The sequence below is a fragment of the Eptatretus burgeri genome, chromosome 14 (genome assembly GCF_056783735.1).
Source record: "Eptatretus burgeri isolate ZD-2024b chromosome 14, Ebu_testis_v1, whole genome shotgun sequence".
Lineage (NCBI taxonomy): Eukaryota > Metazoa > Chordata > Myxini > Myxiniformes > Myxinidae > Eptatretus > Eptatretus burgeri.
The window spans coordinates 13,441,564-13,468,514 of NC_140974.1; the positions used below are offsets into that span (position 1 = coordinate 13,441,564).

Below are 26,951 nucleotides of genomic sequence, written 5' to 3' on the forward strand. Positions count from 1 at the left end.
CGTCCCAACTCTTCACTCTTGACTTCTCCCCTCCGAACTCTGACTCTTCTTCCCAGCTCCACCGACAACTCGTTCCAACGCACCACTCTCAACTTTTCCCCTCCGAACCCACAACTGCCTTGACTGACGAACGCAGCCGTTTATATAAGCCCCGTGGCTTCGCTCCTTCACCTTTGACCCTCTGCCTCTGACCCTTCACCTCTCTAACTGGCTCCCCATCGGACCGAGGAAAAGTGGGCGTGAATGCTTTTTGATCCATGAATTTGCATATAGCGACCTCACTCCAACGCCCTGGAGGCGGGGCCAAATCGCCCCACACTCTCCGATAGGACGGAACAGAAGTGGGCGTGAGTCGTTTTTGATCCGTTTTTCTCGGAAAGTCTGTGATGTTTCTGAATACGCTGCTCGGTGCGCGCCCCGCACGAGTCCAGCATCGGCGCCCACAAGTGGCGTGGGAATGACGGTGATGCGATGGTGGCGAGTTGTGACGGTAAAGGTCGTGGCTGTTGTTGTGAAGCGGTGTTGTGGTTGGTGGTTGTTGTTGTGAAGCGGCGTTGTGGTTGGTGGTTGTTGTTGTGAAGCGGCGTTGTGGTTGGTGGTTGTTGTTGTGATGGCTGTTGAGACGTGGTTGGTGGTGGTAGTAATGGCGGCTGGTCCAAAATAAAGATAGTAAAAGAAAAACGGCTATCCTGAAGAGTCGCAGCCCGACTGAATGACATTTATTCCCTCTAGACAACGGGTTTGGGCCTAACTACACATATACTTACAGAGATATCTCACCTAAGGGACCTGAATGGTGGTTTGTGAATTTCATCAACCACAACAATATATATATATATATATATATACATATATATATATATATACATATATATATATATATATATATATATATATATATATATATATATATATATATATATATATATATATATATATATACATATATATATATATACATATATATATATATACATATATATATATATACATATATATATACATATATATATATACATATATATATATATACATATATATACATATATATATATATATATATATATACATATATATATATATATACATATATATATATATATACAGTATTATGTTTATATATTTACACACACACAAACTTTTTTCAAATCACTCAATTTTCTCTAAAAAATAAGTTGAAATTGACGAAATTATTTTGTCTCCACAATTCTTTATTTCACTGTTAATATGACAGAACCTTTGTTTTTGATTCAGAACTTTAAAAATCCTTTTAAATCAGAAAATAAAAATAAATGGCATTGACAAAATTATTGACACCCTCGACTTAATATTTGGTATCACAGCCTTTGGACAAAATAACTGCAGTCAAGCACTTCCTATAGCCATGAATGAGCTTCCTATACCCCTCCACTGGCAGTTTGTCCCACTCTTCTTGTGCAAACTGCTCCAGTTCTCTCAAATTTGAAGGGTGCCCAACTGCTGTTTTCAGATCTCCCCACAGGTGTTCAATAACAAGGAAATCCAACACCAGTGGAGGCCATCCAGCCCACCATGCCTGCGTGAGCACCACACCAACCCATCGACACAAGATCCAAGGAAGAAAACGCAAAAAAACATGTTTTTAATTAATGAAAAAAAATTTTGTTTGTTTTTTGGGGTTATATTTATTTTATTTTTTGGGGGTTTTTGTATTCCCCCTCCCACCCTTTTCTTCCCCTCAGGGGAGGGGGTATGAGCTTGGTTAAAAACACCCATCATAAACCACAAAACCCCCTTGACAAGACCCCCCACCAACAGCACTCCGTATACATGTACACAATCACCCACCAATGCTCATGATGGGATTTAGATCTGGACTCATTGCCGCCCACTTCAGAACAGTCCAGAGTTTTATCTTGAACCATTCCTGGGAGCTTTTCAAAGTGTGTTTGGTGTCATTGTCCTGCTCCAAGACCCATGAACTTCAACGGAGATCAAGCTTTCTGACACTGAGTTCAACATTGCACTCCAAAATGCCTTGGTAATCTCGTGATTTCATGATGCTGTGCACACATTCAAGGCACCCAGTGCCAGAGGCAGCACAGCAACCCCAAAACATCACTGAACTTCCTCCATGTTTGACTCTCCGGAAGGTGTTATTTTCTTTGAAGGCTTCATTTTGTTTTCTGTAAACATAGAGATGATGTGCTTTCGCAAAAAGCTCTAATTTGGTCTCACCTGTCCACAGGATATTTTCCCAGAAGGATTTTGAATTGTTCAGGTGCGTTTTCACAAACTTGTCAGGCTTTCTTTTCTTTTCTTCTCTTCTCTTCTCTTCTTTCTCTCTCCCTCTCTCTCTCAGTAGTGGGGTCCTCCTTGGTCTCCTACCAGAGAACCCCGTTTCATCGAGTTGGTGACGGATGGTGCGAGTTGAAACTGTCGTACCTTGTGTCTGAAGGTCAGCTTGAATCTGTTTGGCAGTTCATCGAGGTGCTTTCTCCACCATGCGAACAATTCTTTGCTGTAATCTTCGATTAAGTTTTTCTTGTGGCCACGTCCAGGGAGGTTGGCTACAGTGCCATGGACCTTAAACTTCCTGATAACATTGCGTACAGTGGACACAGGAACATCAAGGTCTCTGGAGATGGACTTGTAGCTGTGAGATTGTACATGCTTGGCGACAATCTTGTCTCTGACCTCCTCAGACAATTATCCAGTTTTCTTTCTTTTCTCCGTGCTCATTATCGTTCTCACAGTGACACAAAATAGCAGAAGGACTCCTTTCTCTCCATTCAAACTGGTTGAATGAGTGATTTTTATATTGCACGCACCTGCAATTCCAGTGTGTCAATAATTTTGTCAATGCCATTTCTTTATATTTTCTTATTTAAAAGGATTTTTAAAGTTCTGAATCAAAAACAAAGGTTATGTAATAGTCACAGTGAAATAAAGAATTGTGGAGACAAAATACTTTTGTCAATTTCAACTTATTTTTTAGAGAAAATTGTGAATTATTTGAAAAAAATGCAAGGGTGCCAATATTTTAGGCCTTGACGGTAGATACAGGGTTGTGCAAAGCCGACTGACATTTCAGACCGCTGTCCTGTCCGAGGGGTGGTGTTGGAGTTTTTGGGGTTATGGGACCATTTTTCAAAGACAATGCACTGCAACTGGTGGAGGCACCCTCCTGATGTTATCTACCATAAATAATAAAATTGTAAGCTTTGAACATCCTTGATTTTGGAAGTTTAACCAGAATTCTCCTTGGATTGTTGGAATCCTCTTGGCAAATGGAGATGCAAGAAAACATTTTCAAACCTATTGAGTATGGGGTTCAGGGTGGGGGAAGTTCCCAATTCTCTCAATATAAATTTGTATCATATAGCACCACCCGGTGGGAGGCGGTATTACAAAATATCTTATTTATAATCACCAAGCTCAATTCTGGCAACCAACAACCAGACTGGAAATGTCTATCCAAAGGCACTGCAGTCATTATTGTGTAGTATTGTTTTATTGTATCGTATTATCGCGTTTTGCCTGTTATTTTATATTAAATATTGTATTAATTGTTACATTATTATTATAGTATTACCCGTTAAATGATGTGATTAATTAATTGGAATTATTCATAGTGGGATTGATGCATTATTTGAGTGGGAATCTGATTTGATGCATTTTTGACTCAGATCCTGCAACCGGTCTAGACGGCATCAGCGCACGTGTCCTAAAAATCTGCTCTGCTGCTCTTGCTCACCGTCTGTCTGTTCTATTCACCCTCTCATTTGCTCAAGGTCATCTGCCATCTGCTTGGAAATCGGAAAACATTACCACCTTGCATAAAAAGGTGCAAAAACAGATCCCTGCAACTACAGATCAATCAGCCTTCTCCCAGTCATCAGCAAGGTTATGAAATCCATTATCGCTTCAGACATGAAAATCCTTCCTCCTCTCCAATGGCTTTATTTCCGATCATCAATTTGGATTCAGACCAGGTCACTCTACCCTGGATATGCTGCTTCTGCACTCCCAACAATGGATGGAGATTCTCAACGCCAGACATGAAATCAGAGCCATCTCCCCTTGACATATCGCGTGCCTTCGATACGGTCTGGCAACCTGCCCTGCTCACCAAACTCTTCCTATGGTATCCAAGGACATCTCCACTCATGGCTTGCAGACTTCCTCTCCTATCACAGCCAACATGTGGCCCTTAATGGAGTTCTTTCATCACCTCTCCCTGTCCAGGCTGGGAGTTCCTCAAGGCAGCGTTCTGGGCCCTGTTCTTTTTCTAGTTTTCATAAATGATCTCTCCGACTCTCGGGAAAATCCTCTTTATCTCTTTGCTGATGACTCCACCCTCTGCCGTACCATTTGTCATCCCTAAAATCGGCAAGCAGCAGCAGCTTCTTCACTCTCTGCAGATCTGGACAAAATCATAAGCTGAATCAACACGTGGAACGCGTCTTTTAATCCTGACAAATCTCACTCACACTATGTCTCTCCAAAAGGACTGTCTTGAACCCTCCCCCCTCCCCCCCATCTACATTCTCAACAATCCTCTTGAAGAAGTCCATTCATTCAAACTTCAGGGTCTCACTGTCTGTAATGATCTTTGCTGGGAAAGCCACATTTCCAAGCTTGCCTCCAAAGCCAATCACCTACTGGGCATCCTCTGTCGTGAAAAGTCATTCCTTGGAACACCTGAGCTCATGAGCGCATACAAAGCTTTCGTCCGCAGCCTGATGGAGTAATGCTCTCCCCTCTGTGTTGGTCCTCCCGCCTCTCACCTTTGTCGGCTTCACGCTGTGTAATGCATTTCGGATCATTGGTATCTCCCATGATGAGGCTGATTCTTTGGGTCTTTCACTCTCTTACCGCAGGCAGGTCGCTGGTCTTTCTGTCTTTTTCAGTCTCATCTCTGGCCTCGCCCACCCCCCTCCTCCCCCAACTCTGTCTGAGATACGGTCCCCCCATATTTCCACAGGGCGCTCAAGGTCTGCCAGCAACCCCCTTCTGGAAAAACTACCAAAATCATGAATCACTGCTCACCTTAACTCTTTCATTCCTCTTTTTTCCCACCTTTGGAACAAACTCCAACACTCTCTTCAATCCCACTCTTCCCTCCAGGTCTTCAAAACAGCTGTTCAACACCATCATTTGTCTTCACCCATCCAAAACCACAATCTTTTCTACCTCTGCTTATCCACCCAAAATCCACCACCTTCAAATTCCGTGCCTTCCTTCCTGAAAGTCCCTGTGGTGTCCATCTTGTTGATCTGTGGACCCTGCCCCCTCCCCCTCTCCCTTCCACAGATCTCATGTCTCTGTTCCCCACTGTTTTATTCCTTCCCTCTCCCACCCATCTTGTCTCCTGCTCCCCTTTTTGTGTTTCTGTGTGTTCGCTCTCATACGAGCCTCAACAGTGTAGAGAAAAAAAAAAAAAAAAAAAAAGGACCTGCCTCTTTTGTTCTAAATTCCTTCTGCACAAGGTGCAGATACCTCTGCAAGTCAGTTGTTAATTAATAAAAAGGATGAAGTCCCTCCATTTGCCATGTTTCCTTTCTCCTCTCACAATATTTCATGAACTTCGAACACATAATTTACAATATTTCACAATTTTCCTTACAGCATCCAAACTTACTCCTGTTTTTATTCAGTTTTTCCCATTCAAATGTAGACTATTCTCAAAGCATTCGCCATGCTGGATCGACATCAATATTGTGACGTCCACGGGACTTGAACAGTCCCGCCAACGTAGAATGAGCCAAAACGATGGAGGCGGTTTATTTATTTATAACCCAAAGATGGCGGTTCTAATCGCTCTACCGCAAACGGGACGAGGAAGGTGGCACGAGTCGCTTTTCACTGAGTTGATAACGTTTATTTCTCTAACCAGAAATAACAAGACTCGGCAAGAAGAGGGATCCAGGGCGATTCGACGGGATGGTGGTGTGGGTTCTGGCGTGGGGAAAACACAAACAATTCCAATGGATATACCGATCTCAAACCCTCTAAGGCGCCAGGTACACACACACACACACACACACACACACACACACACACACACACACACACACACACACACACACACACACACACACACACACACACACACACAACGTAGCTGGTCCTGGTGGTCAGGCATGGTGTAAACGCAACAGTCCCTGGATTGGCGTCGGACGAGCTGGCATTGCGCTCGTCAGGGGCAGGAGACACCGTGGTGCTGTCGACCTCCTTGTGTCGGCGCAAGTCCGCTCACAGCCGCCAGGGAGCCAGTTCTGGCGCCAAGTTGCGAGCAGGAGAGGGAGGCAGGTCCGCCCGCCGTTCAACCCGTGTTCCGAGCCAGCAGAACCCCAGAGCCAACCAAGGTGAGGCACGAGGCACAGCAAGGCCACGAGACACGATCAATTCAGGATCGAATCAGCCCAACAAACAGCACGCTCCCAGCACAACAGCCTCCACCAGAACAGTTTTTCTGTCCCGATCTTCTTCCTCTCTCCTTTTCCCCGAACAGAGCCTTTTTATCCTCGAGTCCTCGTCACTTCCAATCGAGCCGTTTATTGGCCCTCCGCCTTCCGCCAATCGTGATCACAGGGCGGAGCCATCCGCAGCACTGTCCTGTGACGTCACGGCAAGCCTCCAGGGAATACTAAAAGGGGTTTACGCAGACACACTTAACCGATCCTGTATCCATATCTAATTACGTGACAATTATCATCATTTCCCCCTTGAAGAAATGGACATTTACTAGACAACTTATCACCACTGAATTGCTACTTATTACATCGAGATCCTGGTACACTCGAACAGCATGGCATACCTAATTAAACATCCTAATTACCCTTTGAATGCATACCCCCCCTCAAACGTAACAATATTCTGGTGGCCAGAACAAGAGGCCCATCCATCACGTGATCATTGTTGTTGGGGGTGGTCTTCATTTATTCCGCTCATTATTGTTCTACGACACCTATCCTATAAAATCCCATTCCATCGCATTACCCATTGTTGACGAGTATATCCGTGAGTTTAATAATATTTTTATGCAAATCTGTTGCATAGAAATCAGTATTTTTGAGACCCCAATTATTAAAAACTCCCCTCTCATGGTGCTTCTTCCAATCAATCGGGGCTCAAAATACAAGGGAGCGGCAGGCAAATCTTTCCTTGGGGAGGGGGGACGATAAAAATTCAAAATAATAAGAGAAACAAGTCACCCCGGTAAATATTAGCATGTATTATGACAAGTTGAAGAGCATCCAAACAAGTTTACTCAGTGTACGATATATTTTCCGTTCCCTGCTCCACGAATGATCGCTCGAGATCCATTTGCCGGCATGGCCATATTGTTTATTTCCCCACACTCGGCATAAACAGTAAATAGTCATGCGAGCGCACGTGCACTTTGCAGCTTCGCTGGTGAAAAAGGTCACCCTGCTACAGTGTCTCGCTGCATGGCCCCGGAGCACAGCGGGCTGATTGTGGATTACGATATATTAGATTACAGCATGGTGATGCTGGAATCAGTACGAGGTTGGAGCATTCTGATTCAAACAATACCTGCACAACCTACCAGCACTCCAGAAACTTCAAAAGAACCCTCGAGATCATATACTGAAACAAAGACGAGTACAGTAAGTCCTCGCTAACCGGAAGTTCGCATATCGTAGTTTCGATTATTCGTAATTTAGTTTTAATGACCAATTTTTCAATTATCGCAAACATTTTATGCCTATCGTAATGTCATTGCAAGGAAAAACGCAAAAAAGAAGTTTCAAACTGCCTGCAAAAAACAACAATCACACAGGATGCGCATAAACATACTTTCACTTTACTGCGCATGTACTGTATGCTGTACTGTACGTATTCTCTTCACGCTCGCCTGTATACCTTCCAGTATGAATCCCAAGCGACCCGCAAGTCTTTTGCCGAGCACACCTCGTTTCAAGCGACAACGAAAGGCTGTCACATTCAAGGTGAAATTGGATATAATTAAAAGACATGAACGAGGTGAAGGGACAACAGAAATCGGCCGCGCGCATGCATCGCTGCATCGACTGTACATTCGATCGTTCAAAGTTCGGCAAAGATAAAGAAAATATCACAGATTGCGACCAGTTCGAGTGCAACGACACTAACGAGAATGAGAGATGGTGCCATGCACAACATGGAGCGTTTATTGTGTGTGTGGATAGAAGATCAAACTAAACGTCGCATGCCTTTATCTCTTGCTGTGATACAAGAAAAAGCGCGTAGTTTGTTAGGGCATTGACCAACGATTACGTGATCAATTACTTCTCCAATCATGTTGAGAAGTACTCCAAGGAGAACAACATTGACAACAAATCTTTGCTGCTTGTAGACAATGCTCCTGCCCATCCTCAGCAAATGGAAGACTGGTGTGAAAACGTGCAGGTAGTATTTTTACCACCAAATACTACCTCACTTTTACAGCCTATGGATCAGGGAGTTATTGCTGCTTTTAAAGCCTATTATGTTAAGCATACCATGCTGCAGCTTATCAAAAAAACTGATAAGGACAAGCTATCAATCAAGGAGTTTTGGCGAACATACAACATAAAAATGGCTTTGGAAAACATTGAGGATTCATGGGCGGAGGCGAGTGCCTCCACAATGAACGGTGTGAAAAAGTGTGGCCCGAGTGTGTCCACAATTTCACGGGGTTTGCTGATGTTCCGTTGATTACAAGTCAATTGTAGACCTGGCGCAGGAGGTTGGTTTGAAGAGGTTGACAAAGAGGACATGGATGACTTACTGGAGTCTCATGCAGAACCCTTAAGCAATGAAGATCTTATGGAGTTGGAACAGCAGTGGGCTCTTGAGGAAGAAGAAGATGCTGTGACACCTTCATCCGAGTATCTCACCATGAAAAACCTCAGCCAAATCCTCAGCTCGTTTGAAAGTGCCACAGAATTTGTTATCGAGCAAGATCCAAATCTTGAAAGGAGCACTGATTTTAGCTGTGTTGTTTATGATGCCTTTTGTTGCTACAAGGAACGTTATGCAGCAAAGAAAAAGAAAGCCATCCAGCCCACTCTCCATGCATTTTTCAAGCCAAAAGATGCAGCACCAACTCCATCCACCATCCAGGATGCTCCTTCAACCAGCTGCCAAGAGACCGTTCCTGCTGGTGAAGAAAGTGACAGCACAGTGTCAAGTGAAGAGGGGGACGATTCTGCCACTCCGCAAGTGTGACTTGTCCACCGCAATCAACTCCGTTCCTCCAGCCTCGGGGTAAGTCTCCACGACTCGAGGAGTGCGTTTTGTTTATTTGTGTTTATGTCCAAAAAATTCCGAGCCAAAAACACATCCCCCCTTTAACACATTGGTTTCTATGGGAAAATATGTTTTGTTTAACACAGTTTCGCTTATCATAAGGTTTTCCAGGAACGCAACCCTTGCAAAAAGCGAGGACTTACTGTAAATCTACCATCTCTCCCAATTATAAGAAGCCGTCTCTTTCCAATGAAAACAGTAAATGCATGACTGAAGTGTCATAAAAGCAATTGAAAGTTTAAAATGTCATTGCTATCTATATTATAAAAGTGAATTTGTTTGTTTATGCTTCAAAAACTAAAAAATAAAAACTGAACCAAATCCAAACAAATTTTGCATGTTGCCGAAAGGTGCCCCAAGTATGGTTTCGGTCTGGGTAGCATATCTGGGGAAGACCACAATTCTCTCGATGCAAATGTGTACTGTATAGCGCCACCCAGTGGTATCCGGTATTCCAAATCATCATATACAAAGTTCCCATCATGTATAGCCTTTTAGGCTGCTGGATGCATCATTGGTTAGGGGCACGGCTATGCCGCTGATGCAGTGCCCCTATTAGTCCAGTCAGTTGGGGTTAAAAAAAAAATGGTCAAACAGTGACAGACTGGACAAAAGCACCACATTTGGCATGTAGATAGAGGGCACCAAAGTAAACACTTTGAGAAAAGGAGACCAGTGTGACCACTCCTCATTTTCATAAATGCCAAGGTGAACCAATGAAAAAAGCCAAGAATTCACAAGGTTTCGGAAAAGCGATGATTACAGAAAACCAAGACGCCAAGGTGAACAACGAATAGTCAAGATCTTGTGAAAAAAGCCAAGGAGTGGTCACACTGAAGGAGATACGTCCGACCTTGACGTTAAAGGTCAATTTTAAAGGTCAAAAGGTCACATTACACCAATTTACAATACAAGTCGATTTTGCTCAAAAATCTCTCCATAATTGATGAGACCACTTAGCTAGGATGGTGTAAACATTTCGCTTTTCAATCGACAGTATTATAATATACTAAACAAATCTAATAACGTTAGAATACAACACCTGTTTTTTGAAAATCTCGAAATTTTGCGCATGGAGCTTTAAATTCTGATGCGCAAGAGAAATGCACATAAGAAAACATTCCGAACAGCATATTAACAGGATCAGAAACTAATCAATTCGTATAATAATGATACGAGCGATAATACCGAAAACTGGATGCTGAGCCAGGAAACATCCCACAACGCGAATGGACGTGACAAATGGTCAAGTGGAAAACGAGCAACGTGTACCTGAACACTGTTTCATTCAGGTCACCCTTGACCACGGGTGGATATACTTAACGGCAATGAAATTAAAGTCTCGATATGCGTCAGGAGTTCACGAAGTGCTTTCGTTCACCTTCTTGTCTTCTTCCTCGGTATCTCTGTTTTCCACCCTTTTCACAGATCTATGCCTGTTCCTGTATGATGCGAGGCATTCTAAATGGTATTTAGCTTCCAAAGCGATTAAATCACCACCGGAGATTTTTGCTATCAAAGAATCATCCTCAAGATCTTTTGCCATTTGCCTCACTCTCCCATCGGCTTCAAATGTTGTGAACTCGTGAAGTTTAGGTCCACATTTTTCACAGAACAAACACAGGGATTTGTCAAACGACTGTCTCTTAGGTCACTGCGCTGGTGGCGAAGATTTATTTTCGAGGGCCACAGATTTGAGTTTTAGGCCCCGACTCAGCTTCTGATCATTAAAACGAGAGTAGCACGACTTATGCCAGGGGGCTCTGTTCACTACGAACGTGTCGACAGCGTCCGCAGTATATTCAATCGGCACAGGCAGCGCATCGATCTCACAAAAACGTTCAACATTCTCGAGAAAACGCTGGTATGGACGTATCTTAGTTTCCTGAACGTTAGATATAGCATCCAGGGGGCATTTAGCGGCTTCCAGTGTGTCTGTCTGGCAAATCAGGCAAAGTGAGTGACCAATCGAAGGTAGCTACCATCACATTCTCCGGCCTCTGCTGAAACGAAAGGGTCGGCTGTTAAAATACACAAAACACTTGGGAGGAACTGGCTTCTCGTAGTATATTGAAAGCATTTTAGATTTTCCCGTTCCTATAACCTGAAGATATCGTGATCTATGTGAACTTTTCCCCTTAGGTAGGTGGATTGGACAAAATCAAATCGAGTCAGCAGGTAAAGAAACCATGATTTGTGGAAGGATTCTGTCATTCTGAGAAAGGCACCCTTTAAATTTTGGTCCCAGCTCGTCTGGTTCCAGAGATACTTATTTTTTTTCACTCCATATATACTGTATGGTTAATATTGTCTTCGTTTTTCAATACACTAAAACTGTGACATTTCAAGCATTTTATGGCCTCTTCGGGGACTCAAAAGATAGTAAACAGTTTAATATTTATCCCTTGGTTAAAAAAAAAACAATTGATTCAACAAAAAAGAAGACTCAGCCAGTTGTAATTGCAAACAAAGCCCTTATATGCCAGTTTGATGAGAATGACAAAAAAGGAACCATACAAAAGAATTGAATGACATTCATATGAATGAAAAGACCACAAGATTTGATCAGCCAGAAACAAATCTCAGAAATCAGTCATCAGAATCAGATGTAAATAATGATGAAGATAGATGCTGACTGCCTGATGATGTGGTCTGTATAAGTATGTTATGATGGCTCGTTGGTTGGTGGTGGGGCCCAATAAGCTCAGCTGTCAAGAGTCAATAATTATCATTGATCATCACAACATTCATTGAGATGTCATTTTCATCCTGTTATCCATAATCATATGAGAAATTTAAAAGAAGGAATATCCCTCAAGACTTAGTGCAGGTATTATTGGCGCTCAGTATGAGAGCTGGCAATAATACAACACTGGCCTCAAAACCACCCATGCCTTCATTCCAATAAAGCCAGCCAATAATAGGGCAGGGTAGTCAGACTGCAAGGTCACATTTTCAATTTTGGGTGGGGGGGGGGGGATAACTCTGCTATGAGGCTACAGATCTGTATGTATCATCATCATACATGAAAATGTTCATGAAAACATAAAGCTGCCTATATTTTTGGATGAATAAAATACATTTACCTTCTTCACGTTATGTTAAATAAATAATAATAGTCAGCCATAGGGCAGGTTAGTCAGATTGCAAGGTCACATTTTTTGGGGGGGAGGGGGGCAATAACTCTGCTGTGGGTGAGGCAACAGATCTGCATGTAATGTCGGGCTATCATTGAAAATCATTTTTCCGGCAGGTTGCTGGCGTTGTAAAAATCGCCATTGTTTTGCACAACTACAACCGAACAACACGTCTCTACTACACCATTCGGATGTATGGACAAGTAAAATCATATATGATGTCATAACGTGACCTACCACTCCCTTTTCTACTCTGAAAATGGATTTTCTAATGTGAAAGAATGACATGAATTCAGAGCACAACTTAATGCCGCCATTGTTGATGTTCCATAGTTCCTCTGCAGTGAGCACCGTATAATTATGGCGGGTCGTCAAATTCGCGCGTTCCTCCACACCGATACTCCGGCATCACACCCATCAATCTGGGCCAAGTTTAGGCCCGTTTGGTACTGAACAGAGAATCGATCGTCGCCATCTCCTTTTTAAAAATCAATCTCTGGACTCTAATCTACCTTCTCGCCAATCGATAAATATTTTGACCCTAACTGACCGGACTATATTACCAGTAACACTGGTGCTCATTTCGCTGACCTCGGAAGGATGACAGGCTGAGTCAACCCATGATGTTAATTCAGCGGAACGGGATTCGAACTCAGGACCCTAGGATCCCAAGCCACCACCCTAACCACTAAGCCAACACCAGGCTCTTATACAAAGAAGTTTAAACAACTTGATAATATGCATCAAGGTGATGTTAAAATCCGAATGAAAATAATTCGAAAATTTTCAAAACGTTTAATTTCACTCATTTTAAACAGAGATTCAAACCAAAGCATCCAACACATGAGCAAAAATTACTTCCTCGCAGCGAAGCGGAAGTGATTTTTACTCATACCATTTATGAGCAGCAAGGATGGCATGATGAAGGTGATGTTAGTGGACATACAATCAGATGGAAGATGACCATTGGTAAATGATGGAGTGAATGAAGCAGAATTTTTGTGAAGTGCAACATGTCCTTTGATTAAATACGTCAATGAAGTGACAGGTAAAATGCCCTGTGTATTTATAAAACTACCAAAAAAAAAAAAAAAAAAAAAGCATCAATAAAAGAAGAAAACGTTAAAAAAATTCAACAACAAAAAAGATTGCAACATAGCTGCATCATCTAACAAAGGGTAAGTGAATATTGAAAAAGAATCCCTAAAAAAAAAAAATAAAAAAAAAAATAAAAACATTTCTTTACCCTTGAGCCCTGTAATCAACGCTATTTATAGTGAACTACCAGACAACACACGAATCAGAAAAGGGAGAGCAAGAATCATTGAAACATACCAGGACCACTAAGCATGGCTTTAATTGTGCCAGATGTGAGGGCGTGATCGCGCTTCACAATAAACTCGTGTCCATCCGAAGACACCAGCTTCACGTACATGGCATCCGGACCCTCGCATCCCCCGTAAATCTTTTCTTCACATTCTGCTTGGCACAAAGCACACCGAGCCACGACTGTAATCCGCTTCAACGAGCACAGAACACGGTCTAAATACCAGCCCCGAAAACATTTTACTACACTATGGTAATATGGAGATAGACACAAGTACAAGGCTATCGTTATCGGACTGCACTCTCACCCTCCAGGATTACTGAACAGCCATGGTCACGCTTGTAACTTAAACATCCTGATAAAACATGTGAAAGCAGAAGTACGATCATTTACAGTGGAAAGGAGGAAATACAAAAGGCTTTCTTTTTTAGCACTTCGATACGTACAACACGAAAACAAAACCAAAACCATGGAACTCAAATGGCAAGCAGAGCAGAAAACGCCAACAACAGGTACAACGAGAATAGCACTCACTCGAGAGAGTGCACACCTCCACCAAGCTGAACAGTTTTACGTTTTGTATCTCACACAGGCCGAATCTGCATTCAGACCTGAACCAAAATCAAATTGGCTAGTTCTTGTCACCTACCCAACTCTGTGTGTCAGGTAAGGTCAGATTAGATCTGTGACTTGTTACAGCTACCATGTAAACCTGTACGAACCCGTTCCATGGTCGGGTTGGCGGCGACTAAACCGTCTCCCCCACCAAGTTTCTTGGTGAGGAGGGTGTATGATATGGACACCCAGCAGGATGAAGAACCAAACCTGTCACAGTGCGGAGGAGCTCCATATGAGCCAATGGCCATCCATATCTTGTACGTGACTGTGTCTGCGGATGTAATCCTGCAGTTGGGTTACTTTTGATTAGGAGGTTGGAGGCAAGATTTGCACTCTAGCCACCGTAAAACCCTACATTCCGCAAAACATTCTACAACCATTAAAGAAACAAAAATTTCTGAAAACCCACTCCGTGGGAGTACCTCCTGTGCAGCTTTCCTTTGCAGGGCAGCTCACCGGATGACGGGATTGGGGCAAAGCCTTCGGGACCCCCAATCTTTGATGATATGAGGGAAACCACGACGGGATAACCTTCCCGGGTTAGATTGTGGTTGTGTGTATCGGGGTGGGGCTGAGGTGTCATCCACCAGACGACGGTCTCCGTGGGTTAACCTGAGGTGGTTCCTTTGGGTGGGTGCCTGGAATGTCCTATCCCTTAGGGAGAATGATGACCCGTCTCTGTTATCATCTGACTTCAAGCGTTTGGACATCGGTATTGCAGCACTCTCTGAGGTTCGGAGACCAGATAGTGACAAGATCATGGCGGGTGGTTACACCTACTATTGGTCTGGTCGCTCTGATGGTCACCATGCCAAAGGAGTTGCTGTAGCTGTGTCCAATAAGCTGACTCCAATGATAATTGAGGTAACACTGGTCAATGAGTGTATTTGGAGACGAAGAATTTGTCACTCCTTGGGTGTCATTTCCCTGGTCTCTGGATATGCTCCAATTGAGGCGAGTGATCTCACCATGAAGGACAGATTCTATGCCATGCTCGAGTCTGTGGTCGATCAGTGCCCCAGGTGAGATACTCTTCTAGTCTTGGGGGATTTCAATGCATTGACTGGAACTGATAGGGATCATTATGAGACATGTGTTGGTCCCCATGGTTCTGGAACTGTGAACCAGAATAGCACTAAGTTCCTTGACTTTGCAAGAAGTCATGGACTTAGGGTGGATGGTTCGTGGTTTCAGCGCCCACAGGCTCATCACTGGACTTCCAACGCTGGCGGTGTGGCAAAGGAGATTGACCATGTGCTCGTTGATGGTGGCTGGAGGATGATCCAGAACTGCAGGGTCTACTGGAGTTCTCAGTATCCACCAGCTGTCGAGATGGATGCCAGGGGTGTTACTATCCCGATTGCTGACCCTCCAATAAACTGTGGTCCACCTTTGTTTATGGAAACACAAGCTGCGATGAACCGGTTGAAATGGAGTGAAGCTCCAGGGATCTGTGGCATGCATGATGAACTTCTCAAGGCTGGTGGAAATGCTGCACTCGTGCCGTTGCATGCAGTTCTGTACTCTGCCTGGAACACAAGCATCATCCCAACTGACTGGAAGAGGGGCCTCATTGTCCCTCACTTGAAAGGGAAAGGTGATCGCCATAACTGAAACAACTTCCAAGGGGTGGCGCTGCTCTCAGTGCCGGGAGAGGTCTTTGCCCAGATAATTCTTGATAGGGTCCGCCACCATCTGCTTGAGCATCAGCGCCCAGAGCAGTCAGGATTTACAGCAAAGACGCCAACGAGTGACCATATCCTTGCTCTTCGGGTCCTCACCGAACGCAGACAAGAGTTTCAGCAGAGGCTGCTTGCAGCCGATGTTGATCTCTCCAAAGCGTTTGATTCAGTGAATCGGGATGCCCTCTGGAGGATTCTTGGTCTTCGTGGGGTGCTACCAAAACTGATCAATCTGATGTCTGAACTACACTCTGGTACTGAGAGTGCTGTGAGATGTGGTGATACCATATCTGATTTATTTCCAGTAATGGCTGTAGTTGTCAGGTGTGTGTACTGGCCCTCACACTTTTCAACACTTGTATGGACGGGATTCTGGGGATGTCAGAGAGATCAAGCTGCATAGTCTGTCAGTGTCAGCTGCGGCTGTATGGACATGTGGCTCGTTTTCCTGACGCTGATCCTGCTCACCACATTCTCTTAGTGAGGGAGCCTCGTGGGTGGAGGAGGCCAATGGGCCGACCACATGCCTCGTGGTTGCAGCAAGTTGATCAGCATCTCAAGGAGATGGGGATGGGCCAGGAATCTGCCTGTGGGATGGCTGGATGGAGGCCCCCTGGAGTCCGGTGGAAAGTGGACGAAGCGACGCGCTGCTCCAGCTCATGCTCCCATACCTGACCTGACCTGACCCAACTCTGCACACTAAATTTTGCTATAATCCTTCCATAACTTTGAAATATCATGCTCTTTCCCATTTTTGGCCACTTCTCTCGATGGTAAAGAATCACAACAAAAATTTTAAATTCTCGTATCCAGATCCAGTTCTTCACAAAAATTATATGAATTCATTCTGGTCACACATCCAGCCTGTCCACAAAGCTTCTTCCAAATCCGTCCATTACCTTTTGAGATATCATGTTATATATCATTTTGGCCTCAACTCACAATGGTGAAGAATCACATTTTTTTTTTAAAAAGGTAGTTTCATGATCTGGATCTTCACCCAAACAGAATAAATTCGGCCTTGTCACACACACAACACGTCCACCAAATTTCATCCGAATCCATGCATAACATTAAAATATCCTCTTCACAAAGACAGACAAACAGACAAACAGGTGTGAAAACATAAACTCTATCCACCTTCAATGATGGAAGTAATTAAAAAATAAAAATATAAAAAATTACTGTACTACCCTGCCTACTCTTGCTCATTTGTACCTTCACTCTGAGCTTCCAAGATTCTACTTAGTTACTCTGACTTGTGCCAGTTCCTCTTCCTGAAAAAAAAAAAAAACATTAAAAAAAATACCTCCAGAGACTTCGTCAACGGAGGGATAAAAAACAAAACACGCCAAATAAACAGAACCTGAGCAAGCCCTACATTTAGCTTCCTCTAATACTCTTTAGAATGCAATACCCAAGATGAGACCTGACCACATCATACTCATTGGTACAGCATAACCAACTAGAAGGGCACTTGTTTGAGCACATACCACCGCCACGTAATGCCTGATCCACGAGAACATATCAGGCCCAATACATTTTTGAAATATCATGCTACATATCGATTTTGGCCCGATCTCTCAATGGTGAAGAATCACTTCAAAAATTAAACAACTCTCGTATCCAGATACGGATTCGGATCTTCACCAAAATCGAATCAATTCGTCCTTGCCACACACTGAACATGTCCACCAAGTTTCATCCGAATCGGTCCACAACTTTTTGAGATATCGTGCTATATATCGTTTTTTGGCCCTATCTCTCAATGGTAAAGAATCGCTGAACAAATTCTCGGAGCCGGATTCGGACCCGGATCCGAATCTTCAACAAAATCTAATCAGTTGGTCCTTGTCACACACCCAACCTGTCCGCAAAATATCATCCGGATCCGTCCACAACTTTTTGAGATATCCTACACACAAAAACAACCAACCGAACAGAAAGGGGTGAAAACATAACTTCCTTCACCTTTGGTGGTGGAGGTAATAATGGGGCTGGCAGGACAGCCTAGACTTGAGGAATGCACACTCGTCTTCAGGCTGTATTGAGTAGCCTGGGTTCAAATTTCAAACCAGCTATAAACTGTCATCCTGGTGATTCACATGCGAGACATAGCATCATTGGGTGAGCAATTGACCAGAGAAATCAAGTTGGAGAACTCGTCAGCAAAGACTAGTTGTCGATGGACGTTAAAAATTCCAGCGTCTTTGAAGATATCCTGGCCAAATGACAAATTTCTGCTTTGACTGATTGTGGGACAGCAATGACAAACCACCCAGCAAAACGCTTGCCAAGAGACTGCTCCGACAACACTGATGCTCTATCAAGAGTGTGGCATGGGTAGTGGACAAAAAAAAAAAAAAACACCTGGGTAAATGAAGGACACCAAGCAAGGGCTTCCACACAGGTGTGGCCCATGTGTTGATTAAGCAAATAACATCCCAGCATGCTTAGGGTGTGCATGGCGTTGGCCTGATGGTTCGGGTGGACGGCTCGGGTCCTGAGTTCAAATCGCGCTCGGTCATTGAATTAATACCAGTTGGGGTTGATTCAGCCTGCCATCCTTCCGAGGTCAGCAAAATGAGTACGAGCTTGCTGGGATGATTGAGCCATTCGCGTATCCTGCGTCGGAGTGGCGACCCGTCCAGGATTGTGCCCAATAGCCCGAGAGACTGCATCGGCAGCACCGACTCTCTGCACAGAGTCTGGTCCCACTGGATTGGATGGATGCTTAGGGTCATGTATAAAATTGCTGCACAAGCCTGGTTGTCTACAATTATGGCTAGTATGCCTGCAAGAGGCAGCCACTCCCCCTCCCCCCACCCCCAAATGTCACCATCAACAGAGCACATGTGGTCACTCAATGTTTAAAGAACACGACACTGATGTTATCCATATGTTATGGCCCTCTCAGTTTCCAGATCTGAACCCAATATTGCATTTATGGGATACTCTTTGATGATGCCAGAGACAGCGTTTCCCATCTCCATGAAACAGGTGCGAGAAGATCCGACTTTCTTACGGAAGAATTGTGCCACATCCCTCCTGCAGAATTCCAGACGCTGGTGGAATCTATGCCACTGTATGACAGGCCGTACTGGCCACAGATGGTGTGCCAACATCCTATTGAGTGACTTTACATTGATGTTTCCAATTTTTAGATCCTCGTGGAGGATCTCTAAGTCTTACTCACGTTGTTGTTCTTGTGGACTTTTTTTGTTTCACAGCCTGCAGTTTTCAAGGAAACTTCCTGAAACTTGGCATATATGTCATAAGCATACCCTGCACAGACAGTAACCATCTCCGATTTTGAAAATTCCTCCTAGAAAAAAAGTTATGACGTCAAAATATCTCCGCGAATGGGAATCGCCTAAAAAATTATCTCCGAAACTAGGCAAGCTTTTTGAATTCTGTTTGCGGGAATCGAACAGGGCGTTAGCAGAGATGAATTACCACACATATGATACATCACTATGACGTCATATCAATTTTTATGACGTCATTCCTATTTTTTGACATTTTTTAGATCCTCGTGGAGGATCTCTAAGTCTTACTCATGTTGTTGTTCTTCATCTTCTTCTTGTGGACTTTTTTGTTTCACAGCCTACAGTTTTCATCGAAACTTCCTGAAACTTGGCATATATATATATATATATATATATATATATATATATATATATATATATATATATATATATATATATATATATATATATATATATATATATATAAATACCCTGCACAGACAGTAACCATCTCTGATTTTGAAAATTCCTCCTATAAAAAAAAGTTATGACGTCAAAATATCTCCGCTAATGGAAATCGCCTAAAACATTATCTCCGAAACTAGGCAAGCTTTTTGAATTCTGTTTGCGGGAATCGAACAGGGCGTTAGCAGAGATGAGTTACCGCACATATGATACATCACTATGACGTCATACCAATTTTTATGACGTCATTCCTATTTTTTGACATTTTTTGTTTCACAACCCAGAGTTTTCATCGGATCTTTGTGAAACTTGCCATGTATTTGCAGAAAGCCCACGCGCAGGCAGTAACCATCTCCGATTTTGGAAATTCTTCCGAGAAAAAAGTTGACGTCATAATATCGCCGCTAATGGAAATCGCCTATACCATTATCTCCGAAACTAAGCAAGCTTTTGAATTTTGTTTGCGGGAATCAAGCCGGGCATTAGCACAGACAATTTATCGCAAACCTGATACATCACAATGACGTCATATTCGTTTTCATGAAGTCATCATTAAGAGGACGAGGATCTTAGCTCATTTGAGCTTGTTTTGTCCACTACCTGTATATTGATGATAACAATGTTAATACCTGATACTTAAGTCACCATTTTATAGCTTACATGAACAGCTACTTGTGAACAGACTTGTTAATGTGGCCAAAGCTACCTTGCAACTGGTCCGGTACTTACCAAACCTGAACCATCTTAGCCGCCGTGTCACATTAAGCAAGAATTACCTCTTTCCCTGTGCGCCATCGTGAAGGAGCGCTGGAAAGAGAGAACCACAAATCAATTAAAACACACACACATGGATATATACTGCACAAATAACTTTGGCACAAGAACAGGCCATTCGGCCCATCATGCCTGGGCTGCACCCCCAATGTAAAACGGCTCGATTCATTTAAATAGATGGAATAATTTCCCATATTAGATTCAAAGCTTACGAAGGAGCTTGTACATCAACCACATGCAGGATAAAGACGACTCGAGACATCAATGCAATAACAGGATTTATGAGGACGCGGGTCAGCGATGGACACAGGTTTCTTCTTCCTCTTCTTCTTCATCTTCTTCTTCTTCCAATAATTGGGACCAATACACAAGGTACGTTTTCCGTTTTGAACGCGGGTCCTTTAAGCCTTGAGGCAGAGATTTATGCGCCAATACTGACGGCCAAGTACACGGGAAAAGACGTGCAGGGCAATTGGGCACAACACCCTCGGAAATTTGGTCCTGTTAACTGCCGTCCTGGTGACGCGCAGCCTGGGCGCCGGAACGCGCAAACGCCATGTTTTGTGGAGACCGTCTAACTGACCGTCGGTATTCCTCGCTGAAAAATTTAACCTTACTCGATTCGAGCGTCAAAAACAAGAAAAATACTTTTCAATTTGAGACAGAACAGGTAGAACGACCAAAAACGGCGCGAAACGCCACCGGTGCACGACCCCCCACCCCCAAAAAACCGTGCCTCACAAGGCCGAGGAGCAGCTCCCGAAACGTACATCCGCTCAGCTCGGTGAGCGAGCCCTTGGTTTCCAGACGCACGAAGCACGAATCGTAAACCGTGAATAAAACGGCGTGTAAAGGACGTCGAGCACACGGCTGGAGTGAGGAGGACGGCCTCCTCGGAGCGGGCGACACCAGGCCGCCGCGTGCACCGGAAGCGAACCCGACGAGACGCTCCACATGAAAGTTCGACGAAAACATTCAAAAATCGTTTCCCCGATTTAAAAAAACGTAATCTTTGCCAAATTATGGATTGTAATAAAAACGAAGACGCGGTGGATATAAACCATCGAACAACATGAAGGGGAAAAATTTTATTACAAACATGACGTCATCGAATCGCGTGAGGAAAACCGCTGAATGAATATTTATTATTTCTTTTATCTTTAAAACGTTTTTACTTTCGTCGATCTTACATATTTTTCTGAAGAAAAATAAACAGTCGGCGCAAGTTCTTCGAAGAGAACCTTCACGCATTGAAACGTTTCTTAAAAACTTCAATTCGAACATTGTTAAGTGAATTTTACCTCAGACGTTATTGCGTTGTGTGCGTTAAAATCCTTTCAGGTTTCGACAACAGGACTGATGTTTCTTCCTGAACGAAGTCATCGCCTGGGGGCTTGTTATTTAACGTGTGAATATGAAATAATACAACGGCTGGAGGCGATGAGCCGATGCGATGGGTCGGTTTCAGTCAGAGGGAGCAAGGCGAGAGATTCGAAGCTTCCAGAAGATGGAGAGTTTGTTGTTGTTTTCCTTTTCTCTTTTATCACCCAATGTACAACCAACCCCACCACGACAGGTGGACAATCGGCAGATTTCTCACCCAAAATGTATCTCGGGTCATTGTCAATTTATGGTGTATAAACAATGAGGACAAGCACTGAATTTTCATTTCACCAAAGATTTGGATCTTGTTGGCAAAGGATATTAAATTCCTCATTTCGATCTATATATAAAACACTATTTGTGTGTTTGTCCGTCCACCTTCATAAGGACGACTTAAGGAGGGTTTTTGTAATGTCCCCAGAAATCAGACTCACTCCTTGGGTTTATTGCAAACAAGAGGCGAAATCATTCAGAATGGGCAACAATCACAGCAGGCCTCGCCATTCTGGGCCATGGCGAGCTCCTCCCACGCTCCGCCCTTCCTCTCCCGCGCTCCGCCCTTCCTCTCCCGCGCTCCGCCCTTCCTCTCCCGCGCTCCGCCCTTCCTCTCCCGCGCTCCGCCCTTCCTCTCCCGCGCTCCGCCCTTCCTCTCCCGCGCTCCGCCCTTCCTCTCCCGCGCTCCGCCCTTCATCTCCCACACGCTCCGCCCTTCCTCTCCCACGCTCCGCCCTTCCTCTCCCACGCTCCGCCCTTCCTCTCCCGCGCTCCTCTCTTCCTCTCCCACACGCTCCGCCCTTCCTCTCCCACACGCTCCGCCCTTCCTCTCCCACACGCTCCGCCCTTCCTCTCCCGCGCTCCGCCCTCCCTCTCCCACGCTCCGCCCCTCCTCTCCCCGCTCCTCCCTACCTCTCCCACACGCTCCGCCCTTCCTCTCCCACACGCTCCGCCCTTCCTCTCCCACACGCTCCGCCCTTCCTCTCCCGCGCTCCGCCCTTCCTCTCCGCGCTCCTCCCTTCCTCTCCCACGCACTCCGCCCTTCCTCTCCCACACCCTCTGCCCTTCCTCTCCCACGCTCAGCCCTTCCTCTCCCACGTTCCGCCCTTCCTCTCCCACGCTCCGCCCTTCCTCTCCCACGCTCCGCCCTTCCTCTCCCGCGCTCCGCCCTTCCTCTCCCGCGCTCCTCCCTTCCTCTCCCACGCTCCGCCCTTCCTCTCCCACGCTCCTCCCTTCCTCTCCCACGCTCCGCCCTTCCTCTCCCACGCTCCGCCCTTCCTCTCCCACGCACCGCCCTTCCTCTCGCACGCTCCGCCCCTCCTCTCCCACACGCTCCGCCCCTCCTCTCCCACACGCTCCGCCCTTCCTCTCCCACACGCTCCGCCCTTCCTCTCCCACGCTCAGCCCTTCCGGATCCGGATGTGCATCAGCAAAGCTTCAAATCGCGCAATAAAACTAATTGTGACTGGTGATATTACAGGAGTAAACAAGAAAACACTAACCCCCTTAGCTTATTACAATATCTTACACCCCTCCACCCTCAGATCAAAGCATTGTACGGGCAGGCATTAGGTACAATCATAATCCTTCAAGTAGGCCGGGTATTGAGCCAGACGGTCTGAACGATGTAATCCATCCATCGAGTTTGCACGAGGGTTTGGCCCTTCCGGATGTTCCAACCCTGGAGTTGACGTCTCATCACCAAGGCCCCCAACCGACTGCACCAAAGGCTCTTTCTGGTCCACAATCGAACTTGAAAGTCTGGGAGAGCTCCTCTCCTCTGAGAGCTCTGGCCGAGGACGCCACTGGTCCACATGCCTATGTATCGGCCCATCCCATCGACATGTACTTGATACGACAATGGTCCGGTCTGCTTTGTCACTGTACCCCACAGCCATGGATCCCCTTGCCCATGGTTCTTTGCAAACACCTTATCTTGAGGAACAAAACCCCGATCTGTGCCACCATAATACTCCTTTTGATGCTCTTGTTGTTGACTGAGACGCACATTCACTCTTGGTCAAACCAGATCCAGGCGCAATGTCAATTTGCGATTGATCAACAATCCAGCCGGTGTATGGCCCGTCATTGTGTGTGGGGTCGAATTGTATCAGTTGAAAACGGGCCAACTTGTTCCTCAGACTGTCATTCTCCACAGTCATCTTCTTCATTGCCCGTTTAAAGGTCTGTAACATCCTTTCTGCCAGGACATTGGAAGCCGGTCGGACTGGAGCCGAAGTAGAATGATAAACTCCATTCCGAGCACAAAAAGGCTCGAAATTCAGCAGCGGTGAAACAAGTGCCATTGTCTGACACGAGATGTTCCACTACACCATGGGTTTTAAAAAGGTCGATCAGACATCCGTTGCAGCTGTTGCAGTAGCAGATTCCACTGTCCGGATTTCTACAAATTTTGAAAATGCATCGGAAGCCACCAAGAACATTTGGCCCAGGAAAAGACCTGCATATTCCACATGGAACCATTGCCACGGTCTAGCTGGCAACTCCCACGGGTGCATTGCTGATGCAGGAGGATTCCTGCCATTCATTTGGTAGGCATTGCAACCCTGCACCCATCTTTCAATATCCTGAGTGATGCTAGGCCACCACACATAGCCTCTGGCAAAGACCTTCAAACGGATCACTCCGAAGTGCGTCTCATGCAATTCCTTCAATATTGCTGCACGGCCAGGCTTTGGAATGACCGCTCGATGGCGCCATGTGATACAATCACAGTCAATGCTCAGTTCCTCTTTCTAACTGAAAAAAGGTTTCAGTTCCTCGCATGAACAATGGTCAGGCCATCCCGTCTGTACGTACCTGAAGACCTGGCACAATAATCGGTCTCTCCTAAAAGTTCAATTCTTAATGTTTACAGAGGTAACTGGAGATGAGTAGGTATCCACCATGAGCCTGACCATCTCAGTCTCCGGCACATTGGCAGTTTTTCTCGGACTCTCTGGCAAGGGTAACCGACTCAGTCCATCGCAATTACCATGAGCCTTCCCCGGTTTATACCTCAGCACGTATGAATAGGCAGCAAGAACTATTCCCCAACTAATGACTCTTGGAGATGCCATCTGCAGAATGGGTCTGCCTTCTTCCAATAAACCCAACAAGCATTTATGATTGCTGTGAATCTCCATGTGGCAACCCCAAATGTGTTGATGGAATCACATCACTCCAAAAATGACCACTATCCCTTTTCTGTACACTTGGGCGTAATTCCGTTCTGCTTGGTTCAGAGTCCTCAAAGCAAATGCAATGGGCCTTTGGGTACCATCATCCATTACATGTGAGACGTCTGCACCAACTCCATATGGTGGAGCATCGACCAATAGCACTCGCGGCTTGTTACTGTCATAATGCACAAGGACCTCTGCCGACGTTAACAATCGCTTTGAATGCTGAAAAGCTCGCTGCTGTTCAACCACCCTTTTCCATGCAATGCTCTTTCATAACAAATGGTGCAGGGGTTCCAACACTGATGAAACCTTTTGGAAGGAACTGGTGGTAATAGTTCAACATTCCCAGAAAACCCTTCAGCTGGCTCACATTCTGTGGCTGAGGAGCACCCACAATGGCCCACACTCTTGTCCAGGCCGAGTACCCATCCTGTCAATCCGGTATCCACAGTATGTGATGGATTTTGCGAAGAAGAAGCATTTTGCTCGGTTCAACCGAAGGCCTGCCTTTCACAGACGATGAAACACTTCACTCAAGTGAACAAGGTGATCTTCCTGGTTCCTGTCTGACACAAGGATATCACCCAGATGAGCCGCTACAAATGCTATCGATGTCAACGTGCTTTCCGTAAACTTCTGGAAAATCACTGGAGCTGACAATATGCCATAGGGCATGCGGTTGTAGCAACACAACTCACGATGCATACTGATGGCATTATCGTCCTTAGAGCCCTCTTCGAGCTCCAGCTGTTGATAAGCAGCCATTAGGTCAAACTTGGACCATGTCTGACCACTGCTCATCACAGCCAATCGGTCTTCAACCTGAGGAATTAGGTACTGATCCACAACTGCTATCTCATTGAATGTTGACTTGGAATCCCCACATATTCCAAGAGAACCATTGGCTTTCAGAACGGGAACCACATGAGATGCCCATTCTGAAAAATTGCTTTCCTCAATGATTCCCTCAGACTCTAAACGGTCCAATTCTGCCTCCAGTTTCGTTTTCATTGCAAAAGGCACAGGTCTAGCCTTGAGGAACTTAGGCCTTCCTCCTCTTCTGATGCATAGCTTAGCTTTCATACCCTTGACCTGTCCTATTCCAGTATTAACCAAATCCTTGGATACCATTATCAGGCTTGCTCCAGGCATTTGCCCTTGTTCCTCATCATATTGCAACTGCTTAATTTCTGACCAATTCAATCTCAACTTCTCTCGCCAGTTCCTGCCCGTCAAGCTCGGTCCTGTTTTGGTTATAACTCTTATCAAAATCCTTTTCTGTTCCTGAAACATAACCTCCACCTCGACTTCACTGAGTACAGTGACTTGCTCACCTGAAAACGTTTTAATTATTCTATGACATCGTAGCATGGCAGGTTTCTGTGCGAGTGAGTCAAAAACTGTTTTGTTGATGACAGAGCATGATGTCAATTTCCGTGTCAATTTCCATAGGAACATCCACACCTCAAACATTTAGTTTATACACATTGGCTCCAGCACCAGGTTATGGTCGATTACATCATACTCCACCTCACCGAGTCCACCATTGATCTCTGATAATTGGTTATCATTGATCACGCCCATGTCAGACAGCTCCAAGTGCTTCACTTCCGACTGCTGGCGTGGCTTTGGCTTGCCCGCCTGTGTGACAGCTGGCTTGGTTATACAGCGTCGGGCAATGTGTCCCATTTTATCACATCGAAGACACTTCTCATTCCGAAATCGGCAGATTTCTGGAGCATGTCTGCCTCCACACCTCCAGCAACCTATTCTTGTTCTGGCTGAATCAGATCCTTCCATAGGCCTGCTTCTCCAGGACAGCTTGTTGAGTCATATTTCTGACTACTCATTCAATGCCA

At 44.9% G+C, this 26,951-nt stretch overlaps 1 protein-coding gene across 4 annotated transcripts in view; it reads right to left on the bottom strand.

Annotated features, from left to right (window-relative positions):
- The window catches only part of ELOC (elongin C), a 27,170-nt gene extending 5,679 nt beyond the window's left edge, over nucleotides 1–21,491 (bottom strand). Inside the window, exons 1-3 of one of the 4 annotated variants that reach the window (XM_085853761.1) lie at nucleotides 21,272–21,491; nucleotides 20,533–20,563; nucleotides 13,752–13,895 (exon numbers count right to left, since the gene is read on the bottom strand). In XM_085853761.1, the coding sequence (XP_085709887.1) occupies nucleotides 13,752–13,895; nucleotides 20,533–20,551 (163 nt within the window). In that variant the 5' untranslated portion in view covers nucleotides 20,552–20,563; nucleotides 21,272–21,491. Of the gene's footprint in view, nucleotides 1–13,751; nucleotides 13,896–20,485; nucleotides 20,510–20,532; nucleotides 20,564–21,266 lie in introns of those variants that run through there. The other 3 variants (XM_085853763.1, XM_085853762.1, XM_085853764.1) reach the window with 3 other exon arrangements.
- Between the last annotated feature and the right edge of the window lie 5,460 nt (nucleotides 21,492–26,951).